Source organism: Thalassophryne amazonica, chromosome 10 (assembly GCF_902500255.1).
Source record: "Thalassophryne amazonica chromosome 10, fThaAma1.1, whole genome shotgun sequence".
Taxonomy (NCBI): Eukaryota; Metazoa; Chordata; class Actinopteri; order Batrachoidiformes; family Batrachoididae; genus Thalassophryne; species Thalassophryne amazonica.
This window is the reverse complement of record NC_047112.1, coordinates 84,055,096-84,069,975: the sequence shown is the minus strand read 5'-3', so window position 1 is coordinate 84,069,975 and position 14,880 is coordinate 84,055,096. Positions and strand designations below refer to the sequence as shown.

Genomic DNA, 14,880 nt, shown 5'->3' with positions numbered 1-14,880 from the left:
ATTACAAAACTATTCACAAAAATTCACAACTTCGCTGGTGTTGGTCCACTGTGTTTTATCATGTCCAATGCTAACCCAGCTGTCTACCAGGAGGTTTTAGAGCACTTCATGCTTCCATCTGCTGACAAGCCTTATGGAGACGTGAATTTCCTTTTGCAACAGGACTTGGTACTTGGTTACTGTACTTGATTGATTCCACAGACAATCTTTCATAGATTTTTTTATGGGGTATTGTCAAGATGAGGATTAAGAGGGACCACAACCAACAATCCAGAAGACCTGAAGGCTGCTGTCAAAGCAACCTCGACTTCCAGAACACCATCGCAGTACCACAGGCTGATTGCCTTCATGCCCCAATGCACTGATGCAGGAATTCATTCAGAAGGAGCCGCAACCAAATGCTGAGTGCATAAATTTTATTATTATTGATGCATTTTATTATTTAAGTTACTTGTACTTTCCAGAAATTAGACATTTCTGTATTATAAATCTGCTTGGGATTGGTTCCAGCCCCCCTTGACCCTTATTTGAAGTAAGCGGTATCGAAAATGGATGGATGTATTATAAATCCTTAAAAAAAAAAACTGATCTGCTCAAGTACTGTAATATTTTTAGATAAGGATTTTCAGTTTTTTGGAGCTGTGGGCCATAATGATAAAAATTCACAAATGACTGAAAAATTTTAGTTACTATGTATTGGTACTAGACTATGCAAAAATGTAACTCTCTGAAATACCTGACCAAAAAAAAAAATTTTTTTTGAAATGCGCCTCTACGTCCTCCGTTGAATCGGCTCATCAGAAAAGGAGAACTGTATGACCCGTCGTAAAGATGTGCTGGAACCCGGCAGTACTCTGACACCCCACACGGAAAACCTTGTTCATATTCTTAATGGAGACATTTAATGAAGAAAGGGAACTGTGTATTTATTGTGGCCACATAACGACTGATGAATGTAGAGCTGCTTCTGTAAAGCTCTGATTCACTCAACTGTTTTGTCTCCAACAATAAACGTCTGTACAGCAGAGTCTGTGGGCGTTTGTTTTTTTTTTTTTTTTCCAGTTTAATTTGTTGCTGCTGAGGTCTAAAAGCTCCAACACCACAAACGACAAAGGCTTCAAAATATCTTTAATCATAAAACAATCAAATTCTGACAGCAAAACCTCTTAATGTTCATCAGGAAACATTTAACACAAATTCAGACACATTATTTCACAAAAGGGTACTTAACTAGTTGTTGATGGTTACAAAAATGAAATTGTTCACCCAAATTAAAGAACTTTTTTCAACTATTAGTGATTACCAAAAAAAATTTACAAACTCTTGTTTTTGGTTTGTGTGTGTGTTTGTTTAATTGTTGTGACTGCTTTTCATTGGAACTTTACTTTAACAAATCATCAGCCTGTTTGAAAAGCCTTACCAAATTCTACCAGTCATCCACAGTAACAGTGATTCTCAATACAGACGAAATAACACAAACTTCTGTTAAGACCTAAAAGTGAAATGACATTTGTCTCCAATCCAGTACTGTGTCAAAATCTCAAACATAAATTGCTAAGTATTATATACTCGTAACGTTCGTATAAGGGGTGTTTTTGTAATTTTATTTAATTATTTATGTTTTTTTTTTGTTTTTTAACTGTGGTGGCAACATTTCAGAAACCTTCACACAGAAACTTCCAGAGCGCCACCTTACTTATACTAAATGACGCGTACACACAAAAACCACATGCCTTTTTCAATGCATGACTTTGAATTTGTAAAAGGTGAACGTCCACACCTTCTTTGGACCATGCATACACATTTTCAGAGCAAATCCATCCTGATACATTGAAGTGGAAATGAAAAATAAGGTAACATAACTGATCATAAATATGGCAGAGATTGCCTTTATTATTAAAATCACACACTTCTTTTGTAATATGTACAATTTAACATCCACAAAGTGTAAATAATTGTGTACAGCCCTCTTATTCATTTGTTGTTGCAGGTGTGGTTCTTTCCCCATTCAGTGGCTTTTGTTCAATTGGTGATTCTCGAACCGAGACCACTAAGGACGGTCTCAGTTTCACGTCCAGTGTAATTACACGTCTTCTGTCCTTTTTTTTTTTTTTCTTTTCCGTTTTGTACTCCACTGTGTGACAGAACAGATCTGTATTTTGAATAACAGACACAAGTTCAATATACAAATGAGCTTTTGATGGTGTTTTTATAACCATGGAAAACAAATTGGGGATGGACCGTAGGCCTGTGCATGTACGTGCACCTCCACGACCACTGAGATTAATAAAGGAGCGCCTTGGGTACACACAACTTTGTAACTGGTGAAAATAATGTGTACACTGATTTTACACAGATTGCTTTATTTATATATATATATATATATAAAATTTATATATATATATATATATATATATATATATATATATAAAATTTAGATTAAGGCCTGAGGTTTTTAAAACTTTTGCACAGTACTGTATGTCTGACTATACCTCCAGTGGTTAAAAAAAGTTTTCTAATAAGGGTGAACCAAATATTAAACCATTCTTCTCAATCAGTTTTTATCAACTTTTTACAGTTCAGTAACTGCAGTTGGGGTTTCACAACCGTTCTGCATCTATGTTAAAAAAAATCCCCCTATCCTCACTACAACTCTCCTTTTAGATGCCCTCTTCAAAGGGTGCAGCAAGCAGCTCCTTTTCATTGAAACAAAGGACACAGTCAGCTTAACCTGTACTTGGATGTACTGCCTCAGTTTTTATGGGCTATTTCTGTTTTAAAAACTATCATATCTGTTTTAAACACACCTGGAGTTTAAAGCAACTGTGCATGTACATCATGCAGTTGTGAAGGCAACCTGCTAAAAACATCCTTGGGGACTGCTTGCTGCAAGCTCAGCACACGTCTGGATCCACAAACCATCAGAATCTCTCAAAAGTTAAAGGAGTTGAGGACAAAGTGTCTGTCGTCTCTTTCATGTGCAGCCCTGAGTTCAGTGAACCAAGCGTCACACTTGAGACTCCTGCACAGCTGAACTCGTCGAAACCCTCACAGCTTTGGAAAATGAGTATTCCTGACTTTTTTTTGCCACTTTTCACGAGTTTCTATTTGTAAAATTAGATTGCTTCTATTACTCTGTTTCTCTTAAACTTCTTTTTTTTCTTTTTAGTTTAAAATCTTCTTTGATTTTTCTGACTGAATTTGTCGGTCACTTTCTGGCAGACCGCTGGTTTCCTTTATTGCAAATCATTTCGCTAAATTTCTCATAGAACTCAAAAGAAGTTGGCGCTCTGCTGGAGTGATGATTATCACCCTCCACTATGTGTCGCCCCGCCTTTCCCCAGTCATTTAATTAGGGAGCTGCTGATAATGATACTTGGTTCAGTGACCACGAGTGCAAGGAATTATCTCAGATGATTGACTCCACCTTGTCTAAGATCTGTATTAACCAGATTTACAGTAGGATCACCCACTTTATGTTGGATTTTTAAGGGACGTACAGGGCCCTGGTGGCCAGCGGTCACATGCTTTTACCATGGTCCTCAACCTCGTTCTGCCTGCTGTTTTTCTTTGTACTGAGTTCACTTTTCCAATACATTCACACAGCAAGTACACAGTACACTCCACATTTTCTTAAAACTGCTTGCTGCATGGTCAAGCTTTTCTTTTAATACATATGTCTGGTGAAAGCTCAGGCATTATAATTAAGATGAAGATGATCCTAGTTAGTAGCATTTACACGCAGAGGACAATACGAACATACTGAAAGAGCGTTGCAGATTTCACTCTGTAACTGTTGCTGTGTGAATGGCTGAATAACCGTTGATACACTCAAGGCAAATCTTAAAACACGGACAAGTCCCAACAGCTACCTGACCAAGAATGTGCCGTGTTCAAATGGCGGTTGACACAGGTTAAGGTATGCCAGTATATTTAGAAATCACGACTGAGGAAAAAAAATGCAACCTGAAACCGACAAAATGAAAGAAAATACTTCAGTGTTTTCTGCAAGAAAGCAGAACGATGTCAAATATATTAGGAAAGAAAATGCTGATTTTTTTTTTTCCCTCCACTGGCGTCCAGTGAGAAGTGGTAGTTATATGTAACCTTGCACCGCCGTGGCCACTTTACACGTCAGCATTGGTGATCACAAGTCCACATGCTGCCATCAACCTGTATTTATGTTTATTTTATCGCACAGCGGGCGGCAAACATTTAATTCAATGTTTCAGTGCTGCACAGCATTTACGAGTAGCCTGCAGTAACGCTTCTGCTTTATTCTGCCTAACAGCAGACTTTGTTTTTATTTGGCCTCTCACAAGCGACCCTTAAAATAGGTTCAAGCAGAGCATGAAAGAAGAGTGCACGTACAGCTCACTCTCCTCCCATGATGCTGCGCGGTTTGGAGAAATGTCAGGAGCAAGACTCGCTGCAGCTCAACCCAGGCGAGCAGCGTTAAGAAGGATGTGCTGAATGTGCGCTGGCTTGGATTAAATCCATTAACAGAAAAATGGAATCCAGAAAATAATCCACATTTTTACAGTTCAGGTCTAGAAGCATGCGCTGGTGCAACCTGCCGTGAGTCCTGGATGGCATCCACCCAGTTAGACAATCGGTCCATCCCCACCTCTTGAACGTAACCACGAATCTGACACAGGCAGTTCCATGGCCTTCTCTAGTTGCTTGGGTCCATCATGAGTGGAGAAACTCAACACATGCCCAAAATCCCGTTGACATAATTACCTCATGATGCAAGTGATGCTCTTCATCTGAGGCTCCCTAAACATCCGACACAAAGTCATTTCAGCGGTATCCAAAGATCCTCTGAAGTGACCTCGTATCAAAGACATCCAATCATTGCCTTGGGTCACTGGGTAGCATCCCGATTTCACAACCATACAGTAAGCCAGGTAGCACCAGGACCCTAAACATTCAGATCTTCCTTCTCCTGCAGAGATACCATCATCACCAAACACCTGTGTCCCGTGACTGCATGACTCCATAAGCTCTTCCCAGGTGCCTCTCGATCTCAAAGGCCAAGGGTCTGGAGACATGAATGTCAGTGCTGAAATAACAATGTCTCTACACTGAAAAAAGAGAACAGTTGAACCAACTTTAAAAAACATTACAATTGGTGAAACCTAAATGAATTAAGTTGTATGAACTTAAGTTTGTAAGTTAGATCAAAATCTAAATTACTTACGTTCATACAACTTAATTTCTTTCAGGTGTTACCAACTGTAATGCTTTTTTAAGTTGATTCTTTTTTCAGTGTACAAGTTCAAAACTTTCACCATGTACAGATACACTTCTCATGGCTGAATCCAGGAATCTAGATCCAGGATCATCACAAACCCAGACACTCTGATTCCTCACTCAGCTTCAAAAGTGCTGCAATGACTGATTTTCCAAAGATGAAGTGAAGGTCGATTCATATCCAGCAAAGGCACCTAAGCTGCTGGTTTCCCTCATTCTACCCAAAACCCAGCCCATGTAAGCACTGAACAGTGCAGCTGCCAGAACACAACCGCCGGTACTCAGTGGGACCAATAACAGTCCCAACAACTTCTTCGGGATCCTGCAAGTTCTCAGGATGTCCCAGAGAGCTGCCCGATTGACTGAATCAAATATTTTGTGAAAATCATCAAAAGCTGTGAAGAAGCACTGCTGAAATTCACACTTTTAAGTTCAGTGAGTACTCGCAGAGCTACACTGTTACAAGAATTCTAAAAATTTTTTTCCTGTTGTTTTGCCTCCTGAGTTTGTACCACTGTTCTGTTTTGTCTTCATTCCCACATATGAACACAGCACGAAGAATATAAATTATGCAAATTAGTGGGCTGGAACACAAATACAGTCAGATCTGTTTGTTTCTATACGCGTAAGGCACGCTCTCTCATGAAGTACACTTTGGACAAAAGAGTTGCAAAATACAAACTGCACAAATTAATAAAGGGTGGAAGGACAGCAGGACCATCAACACAAAAATAAAAAAATCAGAACTATTACAATAGAATCCAACACCACAAGCTCTCCCTGGGTGACTGAACCCTAAAAATTAAATACCTTTTGGAAAACCCACCAAAAACACACACACATATGCCAGGCACACATGCACACACTGGTCTGCTTGTAATTTCTCTGCTTCTCATACTCAAAAAATAAAATAAAAATAAAATTGTCCTTTTTTCCACTGCAGAAAAAGTAAAGTGCAACCACATTAACACTATAATCAGGCCAGTGATGCTTTTCTTCTCTGACCATAGGCTTTGGATCAAATACTTACAGATGAGACATTTGATTTTCTGCAATTTTCTAATAGTAACTGGTGATATGTACAACTCTGGAAGGACAAGCTGAGGTCCAGAGTCTTCCCAGCAGTCTCTGGGGTCATATTTCGCTTCAGGAACACAACTGTCAATTGTAAGGAAATCAAAAATGCAAGACACAACCTCAGAATGTGGGCTAAAAAATATTAATCGTGCACTGGCTTATCTACACACACCAAAACAGACTTTTGTTAGGAACTCCAACATGGTTGATTTCTGTCCGTTGTTGAGTCCATCTTGTCTTTTCCTACATCTCAATTGCATAAAGGAAAGACATCCAGAAAAAATGCTGACACCCACCAAGCATGGTTTCTGTTTGGTGCAGTGAAGAGAGGCCGTAGGACTGCTGGGGAAAAGATCCTGGTGTGAAGCTCAGGATTCGGGCTTCAAAGAGTCAGTCTTTACCTCAGTAGTTGTACATGGACAAGGGTGTGTCCTCCATCATATCGTCCTACAGAAAAAATAAAGATCAAACATCAGACCATGTAACGCCTGCCTGCATATAAAGGTCTGCACATTAATTCCAGACGTACGCAACACGAGCAGGTGACTTCTATGTTGTTATTGTGGTTCATGTTTGTTTAACAGTGTTGTTAGTGTAACTGATTTACTGTGTTTGTGTAGTTCAACTGGTTTAGTCAGTTTAGCGTCATGTTGCCGTTACCATGAGTGAGAAGTGTAGCGTGTTTGATGTCTTCCGCCACTGTTTCTGTTTGTGGGTGTGTAAAAATAAAAGCGCCTATTTGCGGAAGAATGCAGAAACGACAAAACGTTCTGTGTGTGTGCATGCATAAATTTCGATTACTGATAAAGTGGGGACAGCTGACGTTGGTCGTTTGGTATGCTTATGTATTTTGTGTCAAGGATGAACGCCGCCAACACGGAACACTTGTTGTGTGGGCCGCCAGAAGAGGAGGTACTGCTGGCCCACCACCAGAGGGCGCCCTGCCTGAAGTGCGGGCTTCAGGCACGAGAGGGTGCTGCCGCCATGGACACAGTCGGGGGTGACAGCTGTCGCTCATTACCTCTTGACAGCTGTCACCCATCTACTCAACATCATCTCACTCCATAAAGACCAGACGTCATTTCCACCTCGTTGCCGAGATATCATACTTCATAGGAGGTAATATCATCAGCCTTTTGTAAATCTGTTTATTGTGAGTGTTTGCAGGAGAACCGGTCGCTTTTGAGGAGGCTGTGCAAGACGGCGCTCCTTTTCAGCTGAGACCGCTGCAAGTATTGAGTGAGAGGTGGAGGTGGCATTCCCACCGTTGTTGTTACTGGGTGTACACACACCCACACTTGACTGTCTTTGTTCTTCGCCAGCAGTATCAGATCCGACAGTCGGGGACGGTGATCACCTGGGAATTCGGGACTTGGCGGCTCCAGTATTCACCGGGTTCTGGGGCGGCGGAAATCGTGTGGTTCCGGCTCTCCTCAGGACAGACGTCTTCTATCCTCGAGCCTGCCCACACGTCACCTTTGTGTATTGACTGTTGTGATATTCTGAGATTGTCTGTATGTTCGTTGTGCACATTCACAACATTAAATTGTTACTTTTTGGCTCATCTATTGACCGTTCATTTGCGCCCCCTGTTGTGGGTCCGTGTCACTACACTTTCCCAACAACACTGATAGGACGAATATTTTTGGGGAAAGTATGGATATTAGCTAACAGAACTGAACAATGGACTTTGATAATTACCTGGACTCACACGCTATTCCCTATTCCACTCGGGGGCGGTAAATCGTGTGTGTGTGTGTGTGTATATAAACATACACACACAAAAACATTCTGGACTCACACACCATTCCAACTCATTATAGAAACTTTGCATAATTTATTACCACCCTTGAAAAATGTCAGCTACCTATTTTATAAACACTACACAATCTAGAGCCAGTGGATCCCCACAGGCAACAAGCTAGTTGTTAATTATGCTGTTAGTTCTTATTTTTCCTTGCTTTTCTGCTTTACAATGAAAAATACAGCTTTTTTTTTTTGTTTTAAAAATATGGGCTGTTCATGTTAAATACTAGGATGTTCTTTGTGTAAGCTGTATTTGGAGTCCAACTGGGGTAAATTCAGTTGATTGGACATGATTTGAAAAGGCACACACCTGTCTACATATAAGGCCCCACAGTTAACAGTACATGTCAAAGCAGAAACCAAGCATGAAGTCAATGGAATTGTCTGTAGACCTCCGAGACAGGATCGTCTTGAGGCACAAAATTGGTGGAAGGGTACAGAACCATTTCTTCTGCTTTGAAGGTCCCAATGAGCACAATGGCCTCCATCCACCAGGACTATTCCTAGAGCTGGCGCCCCTTGAAACTGAGAGATCAGGGGAGAAGGGCCTTAGTCAGGGAGGTCACCAAGAACCTGATGGTCACTCTGTCAGAGCTCTAGCATTCCTCTGTAGAGAGAGGAGAACCTTCCATAAGGGCACCCGTCTCTGCAGTGAAGCATGGTGGTGGCAGCATCATGCTGTGGAGATGTTTTTCAGCAGCAGGAACTGAGAGAGTAATCAGGATTGAGGGAAAGATGAATGCAGCAATGTACAGAGACATCCTGGATGAAAACCTGCTCCAGAGCGCTTTTGATCTCAGACTGGGGTCACACTTCATCTTTCAGCAGGACAATGACCCAAAGCACACAGCCAAGATATCAAAGGAGTGGCTTCAGGACAACTCTGTGAATGTCATTGAGATGCCCAGCCAGAAACCAGACCTGAATCTGATTGAACATCTCTGGAGAGATCTGAAAATGGCTGAGCACTGACACTCCCCATCCAACCTGATGGAGCCTGAGAGGTGCTGCAAAGAGGAATGAGCAAAACTGCCCAAAAGATAGGTGTACCAAGCTTGTGGCATCATATTCAAGAAGACTTGAGGCTGTAATTGCTGCCAAAGGTGCATCAACAAAGTATTGAGCAAAGGGTGTGAACACTTATGTACATGTGATTTCTTAGTTTTTTTTATTTTTAATAAATTTGCCAAAAAATTATGTTGTCATTATGGGGTGTTCTGAGTACAATTTTGAGGGAAAAGGTTTATTTACTCCATGAATACTTTCCGGATGCACTGTATTTTCCAGGAAATGATGAAAAACAAATAATGAAAGCTTCACCTTGCTGCACCTCATCTAAGAGTTTGGGGAGAAAAAGATTTTACAAACAAATCTCTGCACGTGTTTGCAGAATACATTTGCAAATCTCATGAGTCATGACCTATTTACAGATTCTTCTGCACATTTACAAATCTGTTTATGCACACACGGATTGGCACACAGACACACAAGTCTCCAAATGCATATATTAAAATATTAGTGCTGTAATAATCTCAGAGTGATGATGTCACTGACACCAAAATGGCAATTAGCTAAGGGTATATAAAAGTGGAAAGTCATCTTCTAGTTATCATTATTATTATTATTATTATTATTATTATTATTATTGTCCTAACCTTAACCAAAATGCAAATGTGCATTTCTGAATGTTAAATACAAAATGCGCATCATGCTTGCACACAGGAATTTGTAGGAATATGCGCAAAATCTAGCATTTAAGCTTTTGTAGTGCATGAAATGCACCATTGTACTATGTTGTACTATGATTAAAGGGGTCAAATTGTGTTTGTCTACTGTTTGCAGTTACATGTGGCTGGCATCTCATGTTAGTCATCCTCAAAGTCCAACATTTGTACGACTTTGCACATATAAACTATCTTGTTATGAGCAGAGATTAATACAGAAAGCACAACCTCTGCCAAGGACACATGTTCCTGAATGCATAAATCTTCTTCTGGATCCAAAAATTTTCTGGACTGAATTCAAAACAAGAGCAATCAGAGATTTCTGACATTCACCAATCTGGATCCGGATCACCTCCAAAATTCAGCGGAGTCTTCCATGCCCTAATATCCATCTGTGGTGCAAATTTGGTGAGAATCTGTGTTGTGAAGAAATCCTTCAAAGCCTATATAAAGTGAAATCTTGATCCAGAATCCGGATTTGGATCCAAATAACCACCAAAATTTAATGGGCTCTTCTATGGCCTAATATGTATCCCTGGTGAAAATGTGGTGACAATCCGTGAAGTAGTTTTTGTCGTAATCCTTCGAAGCCTATATAAAGTGAAATCTTGATCCAGAATCCGGATTTGGATCTGGATCACCTCCAAAATTCAGCAGGGTCTTCCATGCCCTAATATTTATCTGTGGTGAAAATTTGGTGACAATCCGTGAAGTAGTTTTTGTCGTAATCCTTCGAAGCCTATATAAAGTGAAATCTTGATCCAGAATCCGAATTTGGATCTGGATCACCTCCAACATTCAGCGGGGTCTTCCATGCCCTAATATTCATCTGTGGTAAAAATTTGGTGACAATCCGTGAAGTAGTTTTTGACGTAATCCTTCGAAGCCTATATAAAGTGAAATCTTGATCCAGAATCCGGATTCAGATCCGCATCACCTCCAAAATTTAATGGGTTCTTCCATGGCCTAATATCAGTATGTGGTGAAACCATCAAAATCTGTGAGTAGTTTTGACGTATTCCTGCTAACAGACAGACAGACAAATAAATAAATAAATGGCAAAATAAACTCAATTTCTACAACATTATCCATCTGCTCACCAAAATTTATTGAAATACGTTCATTACGTTTTGATACAAACCCCAGTGAAAACAGCACATCCTTGGCAGAAATGCCAAAATTTGACCCCAGACTGAACGTGAATGTCAAGATACACTGGATTATGTCCTCTAGAACATCAACCTTTCTACACTGATGTGACAAAATCAAAGACTGTGCTCACAACCAGAAAAACACACTTGTTTTAAAACCGTGCTTACCATAGGAAGGTCCTGGAGCCTCTGAAACTCTGGTCGGTTGTCTCGTCGGCGGAATTTGAGAAAGAGGAGCAGAGTGATGATGACAGCAGTGACGATGAAGGCTGACACCAGGCCGGCCAGCAGGGGGTCTAAAGTGGAAGACTTATGGACTGCCCTGGCTGAATAAGAAGGAGGCACAGTCAGGCTTTCTTAATGTGCACAGCAGTGAGTGAAACTAAAAATAGACTCTGGCCCTGCAGTGAGCTGGACACTTTTCCCCTTGGCTGAGGACAGAAATGTCAAACACAAGTTGCTGATGATAAGATCATCTGCACTTCAGCTCACTGAGGAACAAAAACTTCTTCAGGAAGAGTTCTCTTCAAAACAGGTCACCTCCACCATGGACATTATACAATCTGCGTCCTGGAAATATTTGTTCCGAGAGAAATAAAAACAGCACAAAGGTTTTTGTTTTTTCAGGTGTGTGTGGCTAATGTCTAAGTAAAACAGTACAAGTTATATACACTTGTAAAATATGCATCAGGTTTTGCAGTAAGATGTTCGAAATTAAAGATTTTGTTGCTCATTTAAAACTTCAGTGTCAAAATGCAGAGAAACCTTCCCCAGAGGTTTATAAGCAATGTCTTCATTTGCAACTTGAGTTTAACTTGATCTCGACGGTGGAAGCTGAGCAGTCTACAGTCTCGTGGTAACTGTTATGACTGTGGTGATAAAGCTACTTGCTTATTGGCTCAACAACTCGGGCGTCACATTGACACCTGCCAAACAAAATACATCTGATACTTTGACTTCTGACCCAACTGAAATTAATTCTGTTTTTAAATCATTGTATGCCACTCTTTACACATCAGAGTTTCCTCCCAACTCTGAAAATATGCACCAATTCCTTGATGACCTAGAAATCTCTGCAGTCGATACTTTAAAAGCAGTAGAAGTTGATGCTTCTCTTAATATGGAAGAGATTTTACCCTTGATTAAATCATTACAATCAGGCAAATCCCCTGGCCCTGATGGATTCCCCTCAGATTTTTAGAAGAAGATTCATATGAAATTAGCCCCTTTTGTCAGTTTTGGAAGAATCATTGGAACAGGGTTCTCTCCCCACAACACTGAGACAGGCCTCCATTTCATTACTGCTCAAGGAAGGAAACTTCCTGTGCTTCTTAGCCCTATTAGCCTCCTTAATGCGGATGTGAAAATTTTGGCCAACGTCCCGCAGAGATAGAATCCTCCCTTCTAGCAAATGAACAGACTGGTTTTTATCAAAGGAAAGGCCATTAAATATGGCCATCGGGTATTGCGAAGATTTTGCGTCTGTCCGTCCATGTGTCTGTCCATCTATCTCTGCTCAACATAAGTCCAGTCCTATTACTGCCAGAGTCTTCAAATTTACAGGGAACATTCCTGGAACACAGAGCAAAGTTCAAAGATGGCTAACGTTGACCTATTTTAAGAGGTTAAAAAGTCACATTCTGTTTCAATCTGTTTGGGGTTTTTTTTTTTTTTTTGAGTGGCAAGCGTGACAGCCAGTCAGAGTAGAGCTGCACCGTGACGTGAGTGGCTGGTCTCTCTAAAATTGCTTTGTTTTCTGTGTTTATATACATGTTTCTCATATGTTCTGTAAAAGCTAGCGAGAAATAAACACTTCTTAAACTAAAAACACTGTTCTTGGAACCTACTAACACCTCTGAACTTATTTACAACATATTTGTGGACGTGAGCATGGTGACATAACAGGCTGGTAGCTAGCTGCATACCTCTGCTTCGTATATGTGTAAATATATTCTCTTTGTCATATATTATGTAAAAGCTACCAAGAAATAAACACTTCTAAAACTGAAAATGCTGTTTTTGGAACCTGATAACACCTCTGGAGTCATTTACAAGACATTTTGCAGACGTTAGCGTGCATGCTTACTTCCGCTAACTCAAAGCTTACTTTCTATGGAGTTAAATTTGTCTCATTAATACCTACAAATGCATAGAGGGTGATCTACAAATATTCCTTGATTTGCACAACTTCCGCTCTTAAAACATAAATATTGTTTTTAATTGACTGATTGTTAGATGGGCTTTACTGAACATGTACAAACTGTACATAAGACAATACGATCTTAATAATTAATTCAACATTAGAAAGAATACAGTGCTCATACGGCCGAGGGTATTTTAGCATTACGTTATATTTTTATTTTTATTAAATTTGCACCAAAAAAAAAAAAATCATGTTGTTGCCACTCTACCTTTTTACCCATTTATGGGTTGACTAGTACTTAGGTAGAATTAAGCACTGTCAAGAAGACAAAATTTGGAGCCACTCTATTTGTGTTGTGTGGGCCGCTGAAGAGGAGGTACTGCTGGCCCACCATCACCAGAGGGCGCCCTGCCTGGAGTGCGGGCTCCAGGCACCAGAGGGCGCCGCCGCCTCACGGGAGCAGCCTCGGTGACAGCTGTCACCCATCACCTGAGACAGCTGACGGCAATCATCAGTGGGGTATATCAGCAGGACGGCATCTCCACCTCATTGCCGAGATATCGTTTCTACCAGAGAGGTAACATATCAAAGCCTACTAAGTACACAGTTTTGACTGAGCTAGTTATTGGTTTACTGTTCCAACGAGAGGTGGAGGTACCTTTCCTGCCGTTCGGAGTTCTGGGTGCAAACGCGCCCCCATCTAACTGTTCTTTTTCCCTCGCCAGCAGTACCAGGTCCGACACGCGGAGGCAGTGGCCACCTGGGAGTTCGGGACTTGGCGGCTCCAGTATTCCCGGGGTCCTGTGGCGGAGGAAGCCGTGTGGTTCCGGTCTTACCTTGGAGAGGCGTCTCCTATCTTCGAGCCTGCCCACACGACACCTTTGTGTATTGACTTTTGTCCATTTCTGTAATTGGTTGTATTCGTTGTGCACATTCACAACAGTAAAGCGTTGTTATTTTGACTTACTCCATTGTCCGTTCATTTGCGCCCCCTGTTGTGGGTCCGTGTTCCTACACTTTCCCAACAATTTGAGCTTCAAAATCACTTTTCAGAAAACCTGTAGGTGACATCACAGAGTGTTTTGTCTATATATTCACTCTATGAGCATAAAGTTTTTCTGATCATTTTCATCAATTGTGAAAAGGTGTAGGTAGCGATTCAGATCAGTCTAACTGTTGGCTTTTGGCTGACAAATGTACTCTGAATGCTATTCTAGTTGCACACTGAAGGAAAACTGTCCAACTACAAAAAAGTAAATGTTTGTTTTCTATGACTGATTGAATGTTTGAGTCTTGGTTGTCTATTTCTATATATGGATGTTGCTATGAGAGACTATTTGGTAAACTCACATTTTTTTAATATCCTGGAGTTTAAAGTCAAACCACAGAGCAGTGATTAGTCTCCGCTTCTGTGCTGAACGGAAAATGTCCGAGAGATGCCAAGCCTGGTCTAATAAAACCACACAGTGAGAGGAAGCAGAGAGAATGTGTTTGAATTTAACTGTTTGCCTCACTGCTTTATCTGTTTACAGATCAATACACCGGGGGTATAAATAACTAAAATTACAGTGGGGGGGAGCAGATAGTGCGTAAGGCCCCGTGACCGGCGAACAGAGCCGTGATTGTGGAACGCTTGGTGTGACCGTATTCGGGGAAGAGAGTGACGTGGGCTGTGTGGTTGTTTCTGTGTGTGCGGCGTCGAGGCGAAGACTGACTGCTGGTG

General features: G+C 40.9%; 1 protein-coding gene across 1 annotated transcript in view; it reads right to left on the bottom strand.

Moving 5' to 3' along the window:
* Positions 1–2,563: 2,563 nt before the first annotated feature.
* LOC117519084 (flocculation protein FLO11-like) overlaps positions 2,564–14,880 on the bottom strand; it is a 30,650-nt gene continuing 18,333 nt past the window's right edge. Inside the window, exons 4-5 of the mRNA XM_034180386.1 lie at positions 11,183–11,340; positions 2,564–6,780 (exon numbers count right to left, since the gene is read on the bottom strand). Coding sequence (XP_034036277.1) covers positions 6,736–6,780; positions 11,183–11,340 — 203 coding nt within the window. The 3' untranslated portion in view covers positions 2,564–6,735. The remainder of the gene's footprint in view (positions 6,781–11,182; positions 11,341–14,880) is intronic.